At 33.9% G+C, this 17652-nt stretch overlaps 1 protein-coding gene across 1 annotated transcript; it reads right to left on the bottom strand.

The window, feature by feature from the left end:
* Positions 1 to 527: 527 nt before the first annotated feature.
* LOC111391050 (squalene synthase-like) lies at positions 528 to 8339 on the bottom strand. The gene is made up of 6 exons (XM_023016192.1): positions 8311 to 8339; positions 2754 to 2921; positions 2629 to 2669; positions 2369 to 2514; positions 833 to 970; positions 528 to 587 (listed from the first exon to the last, which is right to left on the bottom strand). The coding sequence occupies exons 1-6, from the start codon at positions 8337 to 8339 to the stop codon at positions 528 to 530; spliced, it is 582 nt and encodes a 193-aa protein (XP_022871960.1).
* Between the last annotated feature and the right edge of the window lie 9313 nt (positions 8340 to 17652).

The raw sequence follows: 17652 nt of genomic DNA, 5'->3' as shown, positions 1-17652 counted from the left end.
AATTTAGGAAATTGAGGATTTCCCTTCTTATGTGAATTAAAATTACATTGATTATTTTTTTTGTTCTGATTTGCTCTCTCTCTTACATTCAAACCTTCCCCAAACTTAGAGTCTTTGGATTCTGTTTTAAGTTCAAGTTCTTTATTCCCTAGAGCTAATATAACAATATCAACAGTAAGGTCAGTTCTCCCATACTCTAAAGCAGTTCTCAGTTCTCTGTATTTGTCACCTAGTGCATTTAACAGAGCAACAACTTGTTCATCTTCAAATAATTTCTCTTCACAGTCAGTTAATTCTTGAATCAATCTAGTGAATTTATCAAAATTATCTTCTAGGCTTAAGGAGGGATCAAATCTAAAATTATAGAATTGCCTAAGAAGATAACATTTGTTAGGCATAGATTTAGTCAAGTAGAGGGATTCTAGTTTGGTCCATAAGGCTTGAGTAGTAGTAGTTTCCCCAACTTTTCTTATTACACTATCAGACAGATGTAAGAAAATTGAACTCCAAGCAATCTCATCTAACTCCTATCTCCTATATGCACTTATCTCAACAGGCCATACCCCATTAATGGCCCCAGCACACCTCTGTTGTAATAACAAAGCCCTTATTTTCTAGCGCCACAAACTAAAATCTCCAATCTCTCTCCATATTTCTACTTCGAATTTTTGAGTCATGATCACAGATAAATCCACAGATTCAAGTTTATATGCCACACAGGATATAGTAAGTGTAGACAGTGAGAGTAAACAATAAATATTTCAATATAGCAATCTTATATTAAGAATGTGCAGATATTCAACAAGAGTAATGGAAAGATATAGCTACCAACTTGAAAGAGGGTCGAAGGGGTGATGACCTGTTCAAGCCACTGCCCCCTCAGATTCCCAGGTCCTCGCAAGAGACCTTGGACAAAGGAAGGTAGCAGAAGATCAATTACCTTAATGACCAACTCTGAGTAGTATATTATCTAAACAGTTAACTAAGAAACTAAGAAAGTAAGGAACTTATACCAAAGATTGAAACACAGTATTATAGAATGAAGAAGGTAATTAAGCGAATACCAGAACCGGTTGCACAATCCAAGGTATCACACAAAAAGCCAACGAGTCACAGCAACTCAGAGAGACTCAGCAGTGAGTCACAAGAGATCAGCAGGAATCGGAATGAGTCGAGTTGACTTACTGCTACTCAGTACGAGTCTTTATGAAAACATTACTCAGAAAAATTCAGAAGCCTTAGAAAACCAAGAAAAATATAGTAATCATTAGAAATAATATCACAAAGAAGTATCACAAAGTACACAGTTGAAAGATCCAGCAAAAAGTTGAATCGAAGGTAGATCTTGTAAGAATTTTTCACAAAGAGTACTCGATTTAAGATTTAACCAAAAAATCTACGATCTAGGGTTTTTAAAAAAAAACTTTAACAAAAGAGAAATTTAAAAAACCCTAACCCTTCATAAACTGCCCTGATACCACTTGGTAACATCACTCAGATTAGAGATAGTTTTCAGAAAGATGCAAGAACATAAGAGTCCAGAAAGCCCTCAGAGAGAAGACGAAGAAAACCCTAGAATCGTTCACTCAGATTAGGGCAAAAATGAAGAGTCAAGAGACTTTAACAGTCCACCAAAATATCAATGATCCAACGATCACAAAGGTGCCAAGTGTAAGGTCCACAACAGTCGCCCTTTATTAAGAAAAACGTGTTTCCAAAAAATGCTTTTCATTTCCAACCATTTTAACCCGTTGGATCAACCAACCCAGCAGGGCCCAATATTACTAAATTTGGGCCAACCAAGAATAGAGAGGCAGCCCACCAACACGTGAAAAACCCCACAGAAATCTTTATATGTTTTTGCTTCCATCAACAGCTCTAGGAGCAAGATCTACGTTGAATACCGCCAAAACAAACTTAGCCTCCATTTGATATTAGCCAAAAAAGTTGATAAAGATCTAAGTGAAAGTCAACAATTCATTTTAACATACCTTTCATGGATCCACAATTTTTATCATCTTTTCAACATCACATTTTATCTTTTTTTTTTTTTTTTTTTTATCAAAATCTATTAAAAATCTGATTTTTAAAAAACTGAACATGGGTTCAATTATTATGGTATCATACTACAATGTATGCAAAACAACACGTCATGCCATGAAAGGACCGGATGAAGAGAGAATGTTAAGAATTATTCATCTGACCAAATCTCATGTTCTCGACACCTTTAAAGACTTGAATGTTGTTGTAGCACGACGCTTACGTCCCAATTGTTACAATCTGGAAGTAAATGAATTGAATTCAGATTTTGATATCATTGTCGATGTGTGATATGATAATCTGAAGTTTTAAATAAAAGAAAATCTACCTGTACCATTGCACAAGACTGAAAGATAGTTGGATGTTGCATTGTAGAAATGTACCTCAAACAATCATTTGTGTGTATCAAAGCATTCATTATCATCTCGTTCAGGCAGTTTACTGCCTTGATCGAGTTTTCTCCAATTTTAAGTCCTAAGGCACATAAACCAAACACATGTAATTGCTCTAGTTGACCCAATAAAAAACAACAAAATCCGAGACGAAGCATTGAAAAGATAAGTACCTCAGATTTGTCGACATACTTACTCCAAGACATACGCAGGTTTTGAAGCGACTTTGGTACATTTCTGCATTCATTTCAAACAAATATGACAACAAATAGAGACATTGAGTGGAGAAAAGATTTTAACACTAAAAATTGGAACAAATACCTGAGCTGAGCAAATACAGATATTGAGTGGAAAACTTTATCCGGTGGAAAATCTTCTATTCCAGAGGCACGAATTAACTTCAAAAACCCTAATCCAATAATTCTAGCTACATGGTGACAATATTCATCATAGTCTTCAATTGTTTCTACCTGGAAGTTGTAAGTAGCACTGTGTAGACATAAAAAAAAAATTAATAATAAAATGGATTAGGTCGATTTAAATTATTAGCCCAATTAAATTTTAAGTCTACTAAAGTTCATAAAAATCCAAGGGCCCATACCAAATTTTAAATAAATAAACAAACAAATAAATAAAATCGTAATTACTCAATTATCTCTTTTAATTAAATACAATTGAGTAATTGTCAAAATTAACACGAATTCTCCCCTATAAATAGGACCAATAGTGCATAAGACAAGGGGAGAAGAAAAGAAGCTTGCAAGAAGAAACGAAAGCAGAGAAGGCAACCACGAAGTGCTAAAGAAATTTCAAGGCCGGAGGAAGGAAATAAATTATCTTAAGCCTAAACTCGGTGAACTCCAAGAAAATTAAAATCTTCTTCGAATTAAACAAGTTCACGCCAAGCCCGAGAAGATCAAAGTCTTCTTCAAATCAAATCAAATTCAAGTCCAAGTCCAAGATTCAAGTTTCAAACAAGTCAAGTCTCGACAAATCAAATTTTCAACAAATTCTTGAAGACCAGAATTCAAGCGACGTGACCCTTCGTCTTCAGATATTCAAATTATTAATCAGAAAATTTTTACAATTTTACAATTATAAGAAGGTCAACATCACTTATATTTATTAAAATACAATTTGTAACAATTTCTGTATTTTAATACACGAGATTTCGTCGTATACACTGTTTGAGTGATTTGAATTGCCTTAAGAAAAGGTAAGAAAAACGACAATTTGGCCAAGTGGACCAAGCTCTGTATTGCTGGAAATTTTTAGATGAACCGTATCCAAGAAATTAAACGGATTATGGTAGATAATTTATAGAATTTCATCAAGAGCTGTTAGAACTCAATTAACACATTTGATATGCTTATAAAATACCTCCTTGCATGAAAATTTTGCCATTCCAGCACCAATTGTCATGATGAATCCTCAATCATCTTCTGATAATTGCAACAAGGAGGGTTATTTGACATCCAGAGAAGAATGCATATTACATACACTGAAATAATTATACGGTGAAAAACTGAAAAATACTTATTTTTGACAGAGTTCCTTCTTCTAAACTTTGTTAGCACTTTTCAATCTGCCAAAATATAATTTTTTTTTTCCTTACAATCTACTTATATTTAAAGGCTTAGGTATAAGAAGTTTCAGTTGTGCAAGTAACAAACATTGACAGCATGAAGTCATCAACAAAAGGTAAATTATTTAGCTTATGTACTAGAACTCAAGATCGCAGCACTGTTAAAAACCATTGTCAACCCATTATGTTACTCTTATGGCGAGAGCCTCTTGAAAACTTTCTATCCAATGTCGCTACTAGTGAACGCCTCAAGGAAATATATATTAAGATCCTAGTTATGAGAAGACCTACTTCAAAGCTCTAGAAAAGAAGTAGAAACATGATGGAACTTGTTCATGAGAACTCTGAAGTCCTTCTTACCACCTTTTAAGGGGGGGGGGGGGGGGGGGGGGGGGGAACAAGCAGATCAGTGTAACGATCCCGTTTCTGTGCTCAAATCGTTATATCATACGTACTATTCACTTTAAGTAGGTCTATTACTATCTAACTTCTCACGACTTTCTATCCGTCCCCAAGATTCGAACTCAACTCAGAAGCTTAAGTTGAATCTTGGTATCAATTGGGCAAATATCTTATAAACTAGATGTTTTGAGTTCGAATCTTAAGGATGCAAAGAAATTCGTAAGATGTAAGATGGGCAAATACTCTCCCAAAGCAGACAATAAGTATGAGTTAAGGTAATCACAATTAGACAACAAGTCTAGAGCATCCACGTACTAGATAAGTAGAACAAGTGCTAGATAAGCAAAACAAGTGTCAAACAGGTTATAAAGGAAGAAACACCAAAAACTCACACGAAAAATGCCATTCACGATCATAGATGTTGTTAGGGAATACATTGATTCAAATGTGCATATTATATTCATAAAACTTATACGTTCACGAAATCGAAACTAGGTTTTGATTTACCGAAATGGAGTTTGAGAAACTAACCAATGATTATTGAATCTGACTATTTCCATTATTGAATTAAAACACGTGATTCTTCATATCGAACCTTGCATAAACCATATAAATAAAATTAATCATTTTCTGAAATCAAGTATGAAGAAATGAAATCAGAAATAAGAAAAAATTAGATGCAAGTGATGCGATTGGTCGAGGCGAGTATAACTCTTTCTTTAAGACGAATTTGCCCCACATCGGTGCTAATGAATTTTCGACAATCATCTCCCAAGATACAACAACCACATCAAGCCATAGGAGTACTTTAAATGGCTTCGACCAGCGAAGTCGAACGAAATTTTCACTCTACCATAATCATGATTTTGATACAAAAGATAATCACTTCTATAAAGTGTTTTATGCATAGCAAAGTGTAAATTATGGAATTGAATGAAATTTTTTGAATTAATAAATCTAAACAAATGGGGTCAATATATAGATGTTGAAAAGGTTTGTCTCAAAAGACACAACCTATGGAAGGGACATAACTATTGAAATTAGTCTCTATATTTAAAGAGACATGTCTCTTGGAAAATGATAATCTCAAAAGTCATAATCTTTCATATAGAAAGACACTTTTTCAGCCAAATAATTTCTAGAATATTCCATAATATTCTATGCACTTTTTCCATAATTCACATATTTAAGTGATTTAAATTTGGCTTAATTTTTCATTCACCAAATAATACAAAATTTCAACAATCCTCCACATGAATGAAAATTAATGCAAATATTTATGCAGACACTAGTAGAGAGAGAGAGAGAGCGAAAAAACACTGTATCAAGGATGGTAGCTTCTGGCTTTGAACCTCCTTTAGTGAAATATCATCGGACTTACTCAGCTAATTGGTGAACGTGATGTCTTGAACCATTCAGCCTTTAGTGTAAGCCAAGACAACGATACTCACACATTGTCTTCCCTAAACCTTTCTTGGTTCTGCGAGTGTTTGGAGAATTTAAGCCTTGAATAATTCTCATTGAAGCGGCCCCATTTCACACTTACATAGGTGACCTCCTATTATGGGTATTCTGCCCTACTCCACTTGACTTAATCAAGATATAGAAATCATTAAAAGATTATCTTAACATCTTACAACTCTGCAAAAAGCACTTTAATATTATAGGAATGAGTTAGGAAATTATTTTCCTAAGTGCTTCATGGAATACTCATAACTTAGTTGTCCCTTTGAACCAAATTCTTGAGATCTCCAGTCAATAAGGTAGGGTTACCATTACAAGGACTCTAACGTAATAGGCTTCATTCACATTCATTTCGATATGCAGTATACTTAATCTCTCGGTAAATCTCTTAAAGGTAACATGAGTTTACACCACTGAGATCATTTGCTTAATGATATTATATCTATGACTTATACGTCTAGACCTACCATTACATGTGATTTAGTATCTTATCAAATATTACTAGCCAATGATCGATTCATTTAATAGATACAAATTGTCGCCACCAAGAAATCCTCACATGAAACTATATGCCTCATTAGCTTTATCTAAAGCTTTATCAATTTTCAAACACGGTTGGAGGATTTCTATCAAACACTACACTAGTCAATTACTTTTACTAGTGGATTTCAGAATCATGGGTATTCAATATCATCATTGAAACATTACCATGCATTTGAACTTTATGAATATTTTTCATATATTCCAATTGTTCTTGCATGTTTAAACAAACGCCATAATCGGCTTTACAATCCATTTCATCCACTTTAGACTTAGTATATATCATCCTTATAATTAGTATAAGGGTTTTCTATTTTTCCACCTTCATAGATATCGTTCTGTGATTATAAGATAGAAGCAAACGTAACTGTTAAACCGAGTTACCCCTACAATTCCTCAATTAGGAATACATATGCAATCTAGTAATGTTGCATCCACAAGTTTTGAACTTTTCACTCAAGTTCACGAGCATTCCCCCCCCCCCCCACATATTTGTCTTACAATTGAACTCAAGATTCAGCGACTCTTTTATAGTTCTATTTATTTATCTCTTAGATAATATCCGTATCCAGTGCTTTGTGAAAGTTTATGTACTTTCAAAATAGTGATCGTCAACTTGCATATAATGTACTTCAATCTAATTAATTTTGATCATCCAAATTAAATCAAGGTCATCACATGGACCAACAATGCTATCAAAACATATACCAACTTAATTGGTTTCATGATTGAAGTCAAATTCAACAATAAAGAGGGCTAAGCATTGCAACTTCTTCAAATATATGCAACTTATCACATTTGTGACATTTTACATGATAGTTTCATTTTAACCATCGGTTGAAAAGTTGTGTTCTCAAAAGACACAATCCTATAAAAGGACACACCTCTTAGATTAATTTTTATGAAGAGACACACCCATTGGAAAATAATTATATCAAAAGTCATGATTTTTCATATGAAAGGACACACCTTTTGATCTAAATTGATCCAACACAATTTTCTACAATTTCAAATAATTAAGGGGCTTAATTCTCATTACTATATAATGATATTCACTTAAATCATCTCACTTAATTTTATCAAATTAATTGAGGTTATCAACATTAATCAAAGTTAGTATAATTTCAACAAGATATGAAAATTTAACCAACTAATTTATCATGTCATAATTCATATTCCAATAAAAAAATAGTCATGAAAGTTCATATACTTTCACAATTAGTTGACATCTATTCTAGTAACATTGGAGTTGTACCAATAACCAACAGATATAAATCTTATTTAAATAAATATACATGTCATATTATTTAATAGGATAATCAAGTTGATGATAGATTACGAAATTGGATTTGAAAATGCATTTAGAAAATGAAGAGTTGTCATTTAACAAATTGCCTTAAAAACCACATGCACTTTTTCAAAATAAACCAACTCCATGGACCTTAACTAATTTATGGAAAGACACGTATTGACAGCCATATATATTGATTAACAATTGCAACCATGTGCAATATATAATACTTCACTTTCATCATATACTAAATAAATGGATGGCATGGACACTTAAGACACAATTCATATAATAACATAATAGTTTCTCATGTATGCATCAGTCCTTTTTTTTTTTTAAGAGTTGCACAGAACCCCATCGAGCACAAAACTTAAGTTGGGTCGAGTTTATGCAATCAGATTTTATCATCCAATCCATTTAATACTTTGTTCATGCAAACAGAATAATGAAAAATATAAATGCACGAAAACAAATTTCATCTTAAGATTGTTGGGGAATACACTAATTCAAATGTGCATATTATATTCACAAAACTTATACGTTCACGAAATCGAAACAAGATTTTGACTTATCGAAATGGAGTTTGAGAAACTTACCAATGATTATTGAATCTGACTATTTCCATTCTTGAATTGAAACATGTGATTCTTCATATCGAATCTTGTATAAACCATATAAATAAAATTAATCATTTTCTGAAATCAAGTATGAAGAAATGAAATCAAAAATAAGAAAAAATTAGACGCAAGTGATGCGATTGGTCGAGGTGAGTATAACTCTTTCTTTAAGATGAATTTGCCCTGCACGATGCTAATGGTTTTTCGACAATCATTTCCCAAGATACAACGACCACGTCAAGCCATATGAGCACTCTAAATGGCTTCGACCAGCGAACTCGAACGAAATTCCTTCTCTATCATAATCATGATTTTGATGTAAAAGATAATCACTTCTACAAAGTGATTCATGCATAGCAAAGTGTCCAATTGAAAGACTGGCCAAGAATTTTGTGCTCCTAATGCCACCATCATTCGAATTGTATCATGCCTTGCAACTGGAGCAAAAACCTCCTTGTAATCAATGCCAAATTCTTGCTTATATCCCTTTGCAACAAACCGTGCTTTATACTTGTCAACTTTGCTATCTTTGTTTAACTTTGTTTTGTACACCCATTTAACACCAATAGAATTTTGTCTTTTCGAAAGTTCTGATAGTTCCCATGTGTTGTTTTTCTTTATAGACCTGATCTCTTCATCCATAGCCTTTTGCTATTTCGAATCTTTGACAGCTTCTTGGAGTGTTATAGGATCACAATCTAATAATAAGGCAAAATGAGCAAAAATATCATCAGATTGATCACCACTAACCTCAAAATATACCATCCAAGCATGCCTCTTTTTTATTCGTTGAGATCGAGAGCTTTTGTTTATTGCCTGAGCTTCGTTGACATCAATTGGCTGTTGCAGGTGCTGGTCAGACTACTGCAAGTGCTGATCTGGTTGGTGCAGGTGCTGGTCTAGTTATGTCAATGGAGGAATATTGGGAAAGATAGATTGCCCCGATATTTCTGTTTCTTTCTCTTCAAAATTCACAGGTATTTGGTGCTGCCCTACATCTTCTCCAATCCATTTTCATATACTTTCTTCATCAAACACAACATCCCAACTGATGATAATCTTCCCCATCATTGGATTGAACAATTTGTAGGCTTTTGACTGTTTACTAATGCCAAGGAAGACATACCTTTATCATTTAACTTCTTCCTCTTTCGTCTGGAACATGTGCATGCAATGCACCTGAAAACCTTGAAACAATCAACAGATGGTTTTCGCCCACTCCAAGCTTCTTCTGGAGTCATGTTTTTAACAGAATAGGTAGGACTCCGATTTAAAACATGAGCACTCCAATTTACTGCTTCTGGCAAAAAACTTTTTGAAATTTTCCCGTTCGCTGCCATGCTTCGCACCATGTTTAGAATAGTTCGATTCTTTCTCTCTGCTACGCCATTTTGTTGAGGCGTGTAAGCTGCTATCACTTGCCTTTGAATTCCATGCTCATCACAAAAATTTACAAATTCTTGTGACATGTATTCTCCCTAACAATCAGTTCGAAGAGTTTTAATAGTTCTCCCAACTTCATTCTCCACCTGGGCTTTGAAGTTTTTAAAAGCTGTGAAAGCTTCAGATTTTTCCTGCAAAAAGTAGATCCATGTTTTTCGACAATAATCATCAATAAAAGAAATAAAATATTTCTTTTTTCCATTTGATATCGGATTTATTGGACCACATATATCAAAATGAATAAACTCCAGTGGCCTTTGTGCTCTCCATGCCTTGCCTTTTGGAAATTGCTCACGATGTTGTTTGCCAACAACACACTTTCACATATTTTTGAGGTAGAAGCAATTTGAGGAAGGCCAGTCACCATGTTCTTTTGAGAAAGGATATTCAAACCATTAAAATTCAAATGGGCATATCGCAGATTCCAAAGCCATGTTAAATCACTTACATCAGCCTTGAAATAGGTTTGAATATTCTTTATTTCAAGGGAAACAACTTGTTTGGGGTTATCTTAACATGAGCAATTAGCCCTCTTCTTGAATCATAGATTTCACATGCACCCCCTTTGATTGTAGCCTCATAACCTTTCTCTTGTAATTGTCCCATACTTAACAAATTACTTTTCAAGTCAGGAACATAAAATACATTTGAAATAGTCTCAATATTGTCATTTTTAGTCCTAATTTGAATATCACCATTTCACGTAACAATTACTTTAGAATGATCACCAAAACTCAGAGTAGCATGAAAATCTTCATTTAAATAAGAATGTAGTGATTTATTACCGATATAATTATTGCATCCCGTATCCGAATACCATATCTTTGTTTCTAGCTTCTCATTGAGTTGAAATGCCATCAAGAGTGTTTCTTGTTCCCTTTTCTCTACAAAGTTTGAATGATCTCCCTAGCTAGAGTGAAGATTTGCAGTGCATTTAGACTTATAATGACCAAACTTGTGGCAGTGGTAGCACTTATTGTTGGACTTATCAAACTTTGAATCATTGTTAAGTGAATGCTGGTGGTGATCATGTCCTCTGCCTCTGCCTCTGCCTCTGCCACTGCCACTGCCACTGCCACTGCCACTGCCTCGAGATTCTGGTGTGTAAGATCCTCTGCCTCTTCCTCATATATGGCCTCTACTTGATCATCTTCCTCTAGAGGCTTTACCATAAGTTGAAGCCTTTAAAGCTTTCTCCTTGGTTGAACTTGTTGTCATTCTTTGCTCATGCGCCAGCAATGAACTTTGCAACTCATCAATTGAAAGCTCATCGAGGTCTTTTGACTCCTCAATAAAACATACGATATAGGAAAATTCTGAAGCCATTGATCGAAGAATTTTCTCCACCACAGCCACGTCTTCAATTTTGTCACCATGAACACGCATCTTGTTTACTATTGCCAGTGTTCTAGAGAAATATTCATCAACAGACTCTCTTTGCTTCATATGGAGAATCTCGAATTCTTTGCGAAGGGCTTGAAGCTGCTACCTTTGAACCCTTGTTGTGCCCTGATATTTTTGCTTCATGAAATCCTATATCTGTTTACAGGTATCCTTTTGCAGAATCATCTCCAAAATGGTACAATCAATAGCTTGAAATAGATAGTTCTTTACCTTGAGATCCTTCAACTTCTGTTCTTCAAGTCTTTTGCGTTGAGCTTCAGTCAACACCACTCCAGGGGCTGATTCAGTCACTCTTGCTTCCACTATAGTACAATATTCTTTAGATCGCAAAAAATTCTCCATCAACATGCTCCAATGATCAAAGTGACCATCAAAGCGAGGTATTACTGGTTGTACATATTTATTGTTTGATGACATTGATGCCTGCTTGCTACTGCAAAATCGAATAGGTGAAATGCTATATCACTCCCTATCTCACTCTCTGTTTTTTTGTACTCTAGGCTCTTTTTTTGTACTCTATAGTTTTTTTGTTCTCACTCCTCTTGGCTCTGATACCAGGTGCTATACAAAAGACAGATTCTGGCATAGTTAAAAAAAAGAAAGATGAATGAACAAATGTAGAAACGAGACCTTTTTTGAAGAAGAACTACGTTATTATCATAATGAAATTGCCTTTTATATAGGCATTACAACCAAGAAACTTAACAGAAAAATCAGTAGCAACTAACCCATGACTAACAACGCCTAAGCTAAAGAAAAGGTAAACCACGTACCCAATTTCCTATGGAATAGGACTTCAAAGATTTATTCTACTAATTACTAAAAAGTAAAACATTAACACACTTTGCTGGCAAAAATGAAAAATCTAATTCCACCAGTTTGATATTCAACAGCAGTCCAAAGCTCAAAGTCACACAAGCTACATTCTTTAGCTTTTCCTAGAGGTTTCTATTTCTTCCTTTATGTTTCTATTTCCATTTGGATCATTCTATTGAGAGGTTGAAGAGGCAGTAGAAGAAATAGAAACATAAAGGAATGCTTTTATAGTTTGTTTTAGTTGAAGATTGTCGCACAACAAGTGTTTGATAGAATAATCCAAACGGATCTCTTCTCATTCTTCACTCCCGACTACTACCGCCAAGGTGAGCATGCATACTATAACCGTCCAGAGCCTCTATGGCCCTACATTTGGGCAAATAATGTTTTTGGATTGGCCCATATAAGGGCAATAAGCTTCTAATTTTGCTACTATGAGTCTGCTTTCTAGTTAAGACATGATTTGGGCTTCTCTTTAAAAGGTTGTGGTTGTTCATAATCGGGCTTTTATCTCTTGAGGCCCACTGATCTTTATGTTTAGTGACATTTTCAGAAATTCTTTCTAGGCCTAGCTTGGGATTTCATCTATTTTGGGTTTCTAGTCACTACAATGTTCTCGTGAAAATTGCGCCCCTTCCGTAGTTTTTGATAAAATTTCAAAAATTACTTTGTATATAGTTTTATTTTAAAATTGCTATTAAATTATAATTAAAAAAATTGAGAAAATCACTTCATTCATACACGTTAATTAATTGGGTGCTGATTTTGTTCCTCCAAACACACCCCTTTTATATAATAGATTAGTCAAAATTCCATAAATCACAATCCTTCACTCTTCATATTCATTTCATTATCTCCACTATCTAGAATCCTCTCTCGAATTCGAAATTCAATGGCACACACCAATCCTTTTATAGATCCTCAACAAATTTTATGTTGCGGTACTTTTGTAGGCGATTAGCAAAAATCAATCCAAAACATGGTAACTGTAAAGATGTAGGTACTAATATTTATTACATATGGTTTACATTACAAGGTCAGACATATAAAACACGAAATATATTTCATATGAAAAGCAAATATGGGTATACATATTCTTAACCGTGAAAACATATTTTCGGATGACAATTTCTAATTGTGAATCATGGAAACATATATTTAGATGTCAAAATGGGTCCACAAAATACTTAAAAAGGTGAATCGTGAAACCATATTTTCTGCTACTGAATGTTGACTACACACGTATATATTGCTAGAGATACAACTTCTTAATGGATAGATACATAGAAGAGCCTACGATAAATTTGCCCAAATTACCTTCTTTTGAATTCTACAGTGATTTTAAAGAGCCACCGAACGAGAAGCTTAATCTTAGGGATATTAAAAAAAAATTGTTAGTTACATAAGAATGATTAGGGGACTGTGTTTTGTAATAGTATTTCTTGAAATCTTTACCAAATCACACAGTACTAATTTGATTAGAAAGATCACATAGTATAATCTGAAATTTTATTTTGTAGTGATGTAAATACCAAAATTTCCAAACATTCTTCCACCATTTACATTTTGCTCCAGTGCAGTGTGTCGGTACAATGGTGGCCAAAATTATTCCTCTCTGACTACATTTTCTCAAAACCCAGCAATAAGCATTTCCACAATAGCATTGAGTAATACACTGCAGCCTTCAATAGGATCTCTGCCAAATTTTGTATAGGAAAATGTGGGTTCAATTTTCTGGTTGAGAACACAGGAAATGTGTTGCAGAAATTCGGAATTGAAACTATGCATATCAGATGCTCAATGAAATATCTTAAATGGGTTCTTCTAGTTCCAACGACTTGATCAATTATCAGCTGCAACCTCCGTCGTCAAATGTCGAGATAACCATTATGTGCCACAGCCTCCAGCTTCGATTGTTGAGACAGCCTTCGCTAGCGATATTTGAGGTGGCTGATCTGTTTCATGGTTTTTCAATGACCATTGTTGAGCTATATGCTTGCATATTGTAGCCCCTTTGTATAGCCAATGAGGCCCTTACATAGCATCTCTACTTGCAAAGAGAGCACCAAGGTAGTTTAGAGGACCACCTCCTGATTCACCGAAGTGGATAGCACATGCCACCAATGAACAAAAAGTCATAGGAGAAGCCTTTATATGGATGAACCATAAAAAACACTCCATCCTCACTTCAGCACTTCGAAGCCTCATCTTTGTATCAAATCTCGAAAAAACTGAGGCATCACATCAGTGTCTTTAGAACAACTCAAAATTCAAATTGAGCCTTCTAAATAAATTAAAGGCTTTCCATGAAAGGTCTCATTTTCTTAACTCCAACTATGATATAAATATCTATAACTGGACTTGAGTGATTATTGTGATACTAGTATCGTAATATCATTACATTATTACTACTAGTATGTCATGCCACTATCTTTCACTTTGCCAATTCGCATTTCACATTATCTACATTATCAACACGTTGCTTGACATTAGCAATATTGTTACATTGAGTTGTGCAAGCATAGCATCTGCTATGATACATGATAGGCCTTCTGCATATTCTATCTTACAGAAGTTTAATTTTAATATTATTATTGCTATCATCATTAGTATTTAGAGAGGTCAAATGGACCCAGATTACTTTTTATATGTGCAGTAGATATATTTTTTGAAACAGTTCGTAAGTCTTCACTTATTGAAGCGGTTTATATTCTCAATGCAATTTGTAAGTCTTCGCTCATTTAGGATCGATGCATATTTTTTAGGCAATTTGTAAGCCCTTATTTATTGGAGCTACTCATATTTTTTAGGTAATCTTTAAAATCTCGCTTACTTGATAGCTTATATTTCAAAGTCCAACCCTATGATTCAGATTTTGGGGACCCTTATTTCAAATTTGAAATTCAAATTTGGTTGAAACGGATATATTTTTTGATGTAAAATGAGGTAAAATTGATTAGTAGAGTTGCTAAAGATCCAAGTATAAGATAGTTTAAGTTTTTAAATTGATTAGTTTAAAAAAAATACATAATTTTAAAATTTATTTGTTTAAAGAAAAATTGTACACGAAATATTTTATTTGTGTATAATTTTAACTTCGCATACGTTAATTGTAGTCGGTCCTAAGTCCCAAAAAATGAGGAGGGCTGTAACTTACACGAAATATTTTATTTGTATACAATTTTAACTTTGCATACATTAATTGTAGTCGGTCCTAAGTCCCAAAAAATGAGGAGGGCTGTAACTTACACACATTTTAAATTCTTTGAAAAAATATAAGAATTGTTACGAATTTAAGAAAAGAAGAAAAAAGCGAGTTGGCTCGGCTCGAGCCTAGATTTTTTGAACGAGCAAAAGCTTGGCTTGGGCCAAAAAAAGTTCGAACCATTTTTACTCTAGTCGAGTCAGAGCTTTGGGTTTCGACTCACGAGCCACTTGACTCGTTGACATCCCCATGTCCTGGGCTTTGAATTCGGCTGATTAACTACACTTGGCCCATAGGCAAGTCCATTTACAATCAAATTTATGTAATTTTGAAACCCTAGCCAAACTCCCTCTTTCCCCATCTCTTGCACTCTCTTTATATTTAGTTTGATTGTTGACTTAATTGTCAAAGTGCAAACGATCATCAAGCCTTTTTTTTTTCGATCGGCGACATTTACTTCCTAACAGGGTGTTCAGTGTACAAATAATGTATACGTGGAGAGAGCAATGTCGGAATTCTGTTGACGTATTTTTCGGGTCAACAACTATTTTAAAAAGACATGACTTTTCAACATATTCTAGAATATTTCGTCACGTGTCTCGTTGTCCCAATTACACTATGTGTCAAAATCCAATTTCAACAATTTCATGCGTTAAGCATCTCATTATCGACGTTAATTTCTCTTTCACTTGAAATTGATCTCAAGCAATTACTTATACCACGGCAATCTACTAGTGGATTATAACACTTTCAACTTTCACATTTTTATAATTAATTGACATGTCTCGCTTGGTTGAAGTCGGTCAATAATAACATTTAAAAATCAATTTCCAACAAAACCAATTTCTTGTGATTTAAATCATAAAACTCAATATCATTTTCGAACTTAAATTGCTGGCTAGCTCAAAATCATTCGTCCACTTTATTTAGAACTTGGGTGCTAGGTGTCCATCGAATATCAAGAGACCCTCGTAACTATCATCACCCAAATCCACAAATTTTTCGGCCTTATGGTATAAATTGTAAACCTTTGGTATTTTTAAATGGTCCAATCATCTTCCTATTTTATTGGAAGTTATTCACCTTCTCACCTTCTCATAACTCACCTTCTCATAACTGTCCATCTTCCCTACTTTGTGGTAACCGTTCACGTTTCGTAACTTCTTTGATGGGAAGAAGTATATAAAGGGAATAAAGTGGTATTGGTCCCCCAGCCGAGACTTTCATGAAACTACACCATCGCAGAGAGGTCTTGAAGGCTTGGAAGCACCAAACACAATTCGAAATTCTGCAGTTCAAACGACAATGGTTGGAGGTTAGTTTATAATCTTCAGTTTCCGCATTTGATCTATATGTTGTTGTTTATTCACATGATAGATCGTGATAAAGCTCTAACAGTTGGTATCAGAGCACTATTTGCCTCTGCCTTGCCGTTTTGTTCTCTGCAAAATTTTTCAGAAATTTACTGTAATTTTTAAAAAAATTTCAGATCCATGTTTCATGTGTTTTTGATGGAAATAAAGCTAGGAATCATTAGGAAATTGATTTCTGAGATTTTTGATATAAAATTTGCAAAATTTGGTGGTCGGAATCATGATATATGACCGGATTTTTCATTCGGGTCGGAACCGGGTCCAAGTGACCCGGCACTTGTAGAAGACGACCTGTTCATTTAAAAAAAAGAAAAAAAAGAAACCTGGCATTTCAGAATTTTGCAGGAGATTTGCAGATTCCTTTGGTTTTAAAATATTAATTTATGTTATTAAAGGACCATGTGGCTGCCAGTTGCATGATATATATGTTTGCATTGAATATGATATGACCTACACATGCATAACAGCCGACAAACTTGCATGAAAATAGTATCAATTTGCATGAAATAGCAGGCAACTTGCATGAAAAAGGAATGTTTAGTATTATTTAATATTATTGTTAATTTAATCTTGAACCTGCTGCAAAGAATGGTGTTTAAATTATTTATTTATGTTGTTTGTATGTATAAATTTTATGGTTCATTATGCATACATTATTAAGTTAAATAATTTATACACGTTAAAATTAATTCTAATGAAGGCTCTTTAAGAATTTAATTTGGATATTGATGTGCTTATATTATTTATTTTCGTTATTTGTGTGAATAATTTATTATACATGCATATTAAGTTGAATAATATTAGTACTTTAATGTCCAATTTTATATTAGCAATGCATATGGTTTAGCAATAGTTTGAGCCTAAGAATTTAGTTAATGTTTGGTGATCCATATAGTTTTAATTAATTAAGGAATAGCTACAACATCTTTAATTAATTGAAATTAAATATTAAGGTTCATTTGGGATCACGTTTGGAGAACAAACATTAATTGTGATTAATCATAATTGATATGGTAAATCTTATCCCACAGGAATTTTTATCGTATTATATGTGATTAATTAGGATAAAATATCAAACTA

The sequence above is a fragment of the Olea europaea genome, chromosome 3, assembly GCF_002742605.1.
Source record: "Olea europaea var. sylvestris chromosome 3, O_europaea_v1, whole genome shotgun sequence".
Lineage (NCBI taxonomy): Eukaryota > Viridiplantae > Streptophyta > Magnoliopsida > Lamiales > Oleaceae > Olea > Olea europaea.
This window is presented reverse-complemented; position numbering and strand designations above follow the sequence as displayed.